Here is a 6,000-nt window from a genome sequence, read left to right on the forward strand (position 1 = left end):
GAGACTGAAAGATGGTCATATTGTCATGTTGCCAGGAGCAAGATAACAGTTTCTCTTGGAATATTTTGATTCCCTGCAGTTTGGAGAGAGAGGGACTTAATTACAGAGAGATCTGAGCTAAAGCTCTTAATGCAAATATCCCTCTGAAGATGGTGCCAAATCAGGACTTTGCCATCTGCACCTGTCTTCAGAAATAGGATGGCAACACACAAGGCAATGGTAGAAGAGCAAGACCTTAAACATGATTGTAGCAAAGCCAGAAGCCTTGCATTCTCCCATGTGCCATGAGGAGTCCCACCGATTAAAAAAGTCATATGGATAAGGTGCTGCCTGAAAAATAATAGCTGCTCTTCCAGGCTCAAGTGTGGTCTTAATGGGATATGACTGAAGATAGAGATGCCAGTCACAGAATGAGAGAAACTTTCAGTATGTATTGCTATGATCTAAGAGTCAAGTTAGACAAACAGATGTTAGAAAATGCCCAAAATATATTAACCTGTGTTACTTCTGACAACATCATGGCAGAGATAACTTGGAGAGGCTAAATGGAAAAAACTAAGGCGATAGATGCAGAAGAGAGCAGACAGTGTCTTGTGAAACTATAATGGAAATAACACTTCAAGATGTAAAATGTCAAGCAGATAAGGAAAAGGGAGTTTCTGAAAACAGACTTCAAAAGAATAGGCAGGGAGAAATACTTCACTGAAACAACTAAAAACTGGATCAATAATTTGGGATATATAAGCTTGAGAGATGATCTGTCAATGGAGGTCAACACTGAACAACTATCATGACGTAATTTAATCTACTCAAATAGATGAATGCAGATTTACTCTTTGAGCGTGGTGGTGTTCATGTTTGCATTTTGTGAAAATGCACATTTTGTATTGTATCGTTTTTAGGATGCTGATATCTTCCTAAAATGAAGCCTGATGACGATGAAGGCGTTCAGTGAACTAATAACTATTGCTATACAAATAGCAGTGAAGTCTGGAGGCAGGATTGCTAGAACATTGTAGTTTTTTGTCTGTGGAACAAATATTTTAAAAGCATTATTTCTTGAAACTTATCTATGTAAATATCTACAGAATAAATAAATATGAAAGTATCTGAGTTATAAAAATATGAAATTGTCATAACTACAACTATAGTAATTAAAGATCATTCAAGATTTCGGCATGTTTTGATTTCCATTTTGATTTCCTCTTAGTAGGCTGGCATGAACCAGGGCACTTCAAATCTCTGTATTTCAGCTTTAAGGAAATCATGATGAGGGTTATGAAATTCATGTGCAAAAATTGCAGGTTCTTTTGAGTGCTTATGAAGTTGCAACTGACATACAGAATTAGTGATTTACTGACTCACATAGTCAAGAATGCTTGATTGCTGCTGAAAATCCATGGCTAGTATGAAATAAAACAGAAAATTACACATCTTTTCTCATGTCACAGAGTTCTGTATGCAAGAAAGTACAGGCATATGGGGGGAAATCCTAAAAAAAAAAAGTCACCAGAGTTTTATTTTGGTGTAGTATAATCATTGAACATTCTCTTGCCAAGTAATTTCAAGATGTCTTAAGAGTTAATGAGTTTTTTTTAAATGAATTGAAGTGTGCTACATAGTTGTTCCCCATTGTGTTGCTTATGTAGAAAGTAATACTTTTTTTCCTTATGTGCTAAAAGCTTATTCTCGCCCATCAGTGTGACAAGTGTGGAGAGTTTGAACTTCTTGGAATCCGTTGCATTTTTATATAGTGAAAGTCTTCTATTAGAAATATGACACGTTCTATTTCATGTTCTGTAATTTGACTAAAGCAAGCAATTCAGAAAATATGTAACTTTTTTTCCTTAGTCATTCCAGTTTTTTATTGCCTGCTATACGGTCTCAACACAGAGGCAAGAGGAGATAACACTTACTGTGTAGCATATGCTTTCAGGCAGAACATAATCAATGACAAAATATCAGAATTTAGAAGGGTATTGACTAATTCTTCATTTTAACCCATTGACACAAACTGCAAAACATTGGGAAAATGCCTCACCCAAATCAGTCTTTGCTGAAAGATTTCGGCTGTGTTCAGTGGGCTGTGCTGGGAGATAAGGGGGCCCATTTGCTGTGGTCTGTCATATCTCCAGCATTTTTGCTGCTAATAAGTGAGCAGCTTTTGATTAGCGTCAGCCACCGAATGAAGTTATCTCTTGTTATACAACTGGTGATCAGCTCTATATTCCACAAATAAGTGACTCTGAATGCAGCCTCCCATCAGAAAGGGCTTTGTTTTTTATCTCCTTCTGTCTGCTTTGCAAGTAAATTGTTCCTTCTACAGACCCGTGTGGCTTGCTTCTCTCACCCTCGGTGACAGCAAAGCTCACTGGTTGGTTATCTCTGCAGGGGTTTATAGCTCAGCTCTGCTGTTCTCTCCCTCTGTTCCCACTTCTCTGTTCCCTCCCCTACTGTGACTAAATAAATTACCTGTATGACATGTTCAGTTTTCTCTGGCAAGAAGCCTGGGAAATCAAATCTGTTCCTGAACCTGGGTCTCCCATTTGGCAAATGTAATGCCTCCCCGCTGTTAAATCAGGTCAGCTCTCAGAGAAAAACAAAGAACAATTTCATATAACTATAATCAACACAGAGTAAATTTAGATAATGCAGCTGACATATGTTTATTGTAAAGACCATCAAGGAAATAATTTTAAAAGCACTTCATCTTTCTCTCTTGCATTAGGATACATGTTGAATATTCTGTGCATAGAGAAGATCAAACATTATCTTTCTATTATCCCATATCAAAGTGAAATATATTTATTTTCTGTCCGGTCTGAGAAGATATTTGGTGAAGCAGTTTGTTGGTTGCATTAAAATGGTGTAATGTATTTAATTACTGTGGCTTTATGTAATGAATATTAATAGATAATTCACTGTTAATTACTCTTAATTATCCATAACCTATCTAGTCCCTTTGACTTTTTGGCCTTTGAAAGTGGAGCTATACTTAAAAGTGTTTAGAGGAGGAAAAGTAAATCCTTTTAATACATTGTGTTCACTTTTCTACCTTTCTGCTCAGCTGGTTTCCAGCGGTGGGTCAGTAGCAGCGTGGCAGCGTGTCTCTCCACGTTACCCGAGCAGACCCGTGCCCTGGCAGTCCCACAGCACGTGCCACGCATGGGCTCCCTTGCCCGCTGAGGCAGTCACCTTCTACAGGGAAGCACCGGTGCGGGCACCCTCCCCTCTCCAGGTGGAAGCCAAATTTCCCACTCAGCTACTCTGCGTGGCCCAGAGGGGCTCTGAATTGCACCCCAGAGGCTCTCTTATTTATTCACTGTTAATAAGCTCAAGCAGGCTGCAGCTGGGCTGTGGAGCATCTCTGGTCACGTCCCGTCTGGCTTTATTATGGCAGGTCTCTGTCCCGGGGAAGCAGAGTGGCTGCTTTCCTTTGGCCAGGCTCTGCTTGTGCAGGTGGTTGCTCGTGGACTGAAACAGCTACCGAGACCCAGAGCTCACCCCCAGATCTCCTCAAAGGAGAAGAGGGGTAGGAAGTGCGGAGTGTCCCTGGGGGACCTTCAGGGCTGGTGCTGTGCTTACGTGCACTTGCTGTGCTGAGCTCCCAGGGGCCAACTTTGTTGTCGCTTGTTCAAGAGGATTAGTAAAAATGGGCATCAGCAGCTGCCTTGTAGTCTTACACAGTCTTACCACCACTGCTGACAGAAGAGCTGCTGAGATATAGCTGGGGGCCTTGGCTGGAAGCGTTCTCCAGCCCCAGCTGAATATCAGATTGTCTTACTTGGAGGAATCTTGGGGAGAGTGAGCTATGTGAGAGGCTGCCTGATGTCCTGAGTGGCAGAGCAAGGCTACCCAACCTGCATCAAACTCACCTAACCCTTCATTCTCAAAAGCAGATGGGCTCAAATGTATATGCTGTGTTTTTTAATGATACGTGCTTTTCTAGTTCTTTTTAAAGACAGCTACAGTGTTGTTAATTATTGTTTAGTCATTCGTGAGTTGCCTTTGTTCTAATGAGTGCCTTTGTTATTTCTTCATTGCTCCGAGACACATGGTGAATGCTTTTTCATCAATTTAAAAATCCTTCAAAACTTTATTATATAAGACAAATCCTTGAAACTGAAATTGCCTTTTATTGTCTGAAGTCTTCATCCAAACATACACAACAAAGATTAAGAGATGAAAGCGGTGAAGTGGGTTTTAAGAGACAGGAGTTAAGTTTCTGTTTCCACCAGGAATGACCTGAAGCAAGGGTCATAATCTCCGTCCACATCAGCTGCTGTTTGAAGAAATGGCAGTAGCAATGTTATCTGTCCTCAACTTTGTCTTATCAGTACTGATTGCAGATACTGTCTCCTTCGGTACAGGACCTATCTGTGAAAGGCTTTAGATGATACTGTAATAGAAATCATTTCATCTCTGTGTTAATGTCAAGGGCAAAACCTGTCTTGTTCCCTTCTTAGCATCTAGCTTGGTCAAAGGAATTGTTGAGCTTGTTCTGACCCTGCTTTATTTCTTCTCTTCTCCAGCCTGTGACCTGATGACCCTGGGGATCTTAGCCTTAGTGACGTCCACTGGTTGTGCCTCGGCAAATGCCCTGCAGTCCCTGACGGATGCCATGCACATCCCACACCTTTTTGTCCAGCGCAACACGGGGGGCTCCCCGCGCACCGCCTGCCACCTGAACCCCAGCCTGGAGGAGGAAGAGTACACACTGGCTGCCCGGCCACCAGTCCGCCTCAACGATGTCATGCTGAAACTGGTCACCGAGCTGCGGTGGCAGAAATTCATAGTATTTTATGACAGCGATTATGGTAAGTGAAATGGAGAATTTCAGACGCTATTAATTTTTTTTTCTTCTAAGTGGGAAATGGAGAGGAAAATATAAAGGGAGGGGTGCAATATAACTTGCTGGGTTCTTCATTGACAAAGGGGAAAGTGTTTCAAGCGGATGTAGGTCTTCGGTTTGAAGGAAAGGTTGCTGTGAAAACTAGTTCTCAGACAAGCAGCAAAGTTGCTTAGCAACACTTACCAAGACAGCCAAAGTTTGAATCATCTCGCACTTTTTCAGTAAAATATTAATAAAGTGTTGACATTGATTGGCAGGGGTCACATAGCTGTGCAAGGAAGTTCAACGTGGCCTTTACCCATTCCCAGAAAATGCTCTCTATCAAAGCTGAGTACTGTTCTCTTTAAAAATTAATTTTCACAATAACTATTACCATATCTTTTTTTACATGGTTCCTCACACTATTCTGCATATAGTGACATAGTTCCTTGCATAAAACCAAAAGGTAGAGTTAACATTTTCACTACATCTCATGCATTTCCTTCAGAAAAATTTTTACTTTGAGCTGAAACTTGAGGAAAAAGAGTCTCTGCACAAGAAAATTTAGTACCTTGTGATGGGTGTAAGGAAGCAATGAAAAAATAAATCTCTCATTGTACCAAGCTCTCAGAGTGAAAGGGAATTGTGTGCATAATATTTTAAATTATTTTTTTTCCCCCCCTCTGCTCAACTGATATGAATGCTGTTCCATATGTTTAACTTGTGGCATTTTTAGAGCTCTCATCTTAGGATATATGATCTGTAATGGGGAAAATAAATTTTCTATAGTATGTTTTAAAACCTTGCAAACACTTTTGGTTTAAAATGTGATGCATTTGTTTTTGGTGTGGTGACACACTATGAGCAGAATACAAAGAAAGGAAATTAAGGTTAAATTGCAGTTGGAAAAATAATCTTACATGTATCTGCACATATAGTTTAGATTTCATATATAGTCTTCCACAATTGCAAAACAGATCTTTATTTGCATTCTTTCTGTATAATGACAGATTTTCAATGGTGAATCAGAGAGAAACATCTTTTGTTTTGAAGCTGGAGTACTCTTTGTTTTTTTTTTTTTTAAAAAAAAAAGGGGGCAAAAAAAAAAAACTCCAGACATCCAGTTTTGAAGTCATTTCCCACACAGGATGGAAAACCCAGCAGTTTAG

At 40.1% G+C, this 6,000-nt stretch overlaps 1 protein-coding gene across 1 annotated transcript in view; it reads left to right on the top strand.

The window, feature by feature from the left end:
- GRID1 (glutamate receptor, ionotropic, delta 1) overlaps positions 1-6,000 on the top strand; it is a 525,592-nt gene that overhangs the window by 207,087 nt on the left and 312,505 nt on the right. Inside the window, exon 3 of the mRNA XM_014940347.1 lies at positions 4,533-4,817. Within this exon, the coding sequence (XP_014795833.1) occupies positions 4,533-4,817 (285 nt within the window). The remainder of the gene's footprint in view (positions 1-4,532; positions 4,818-6,000) is intronic.

This window comes from Calidris pugnax, unplaced genomic scaffold (assembly GCF_001431845.1).
Source record: "Calidris pugnax isolate Ruff unplaced genomic scaffold, ASM143184v1 scaffold39, whole genome shotgun sequence".
Lineage (NCBI taxonomy): Eukaryota > Metazoa > Chordata > Aves > Charadriiformes > Scolopacidae > Calidris > Calidris pugnax.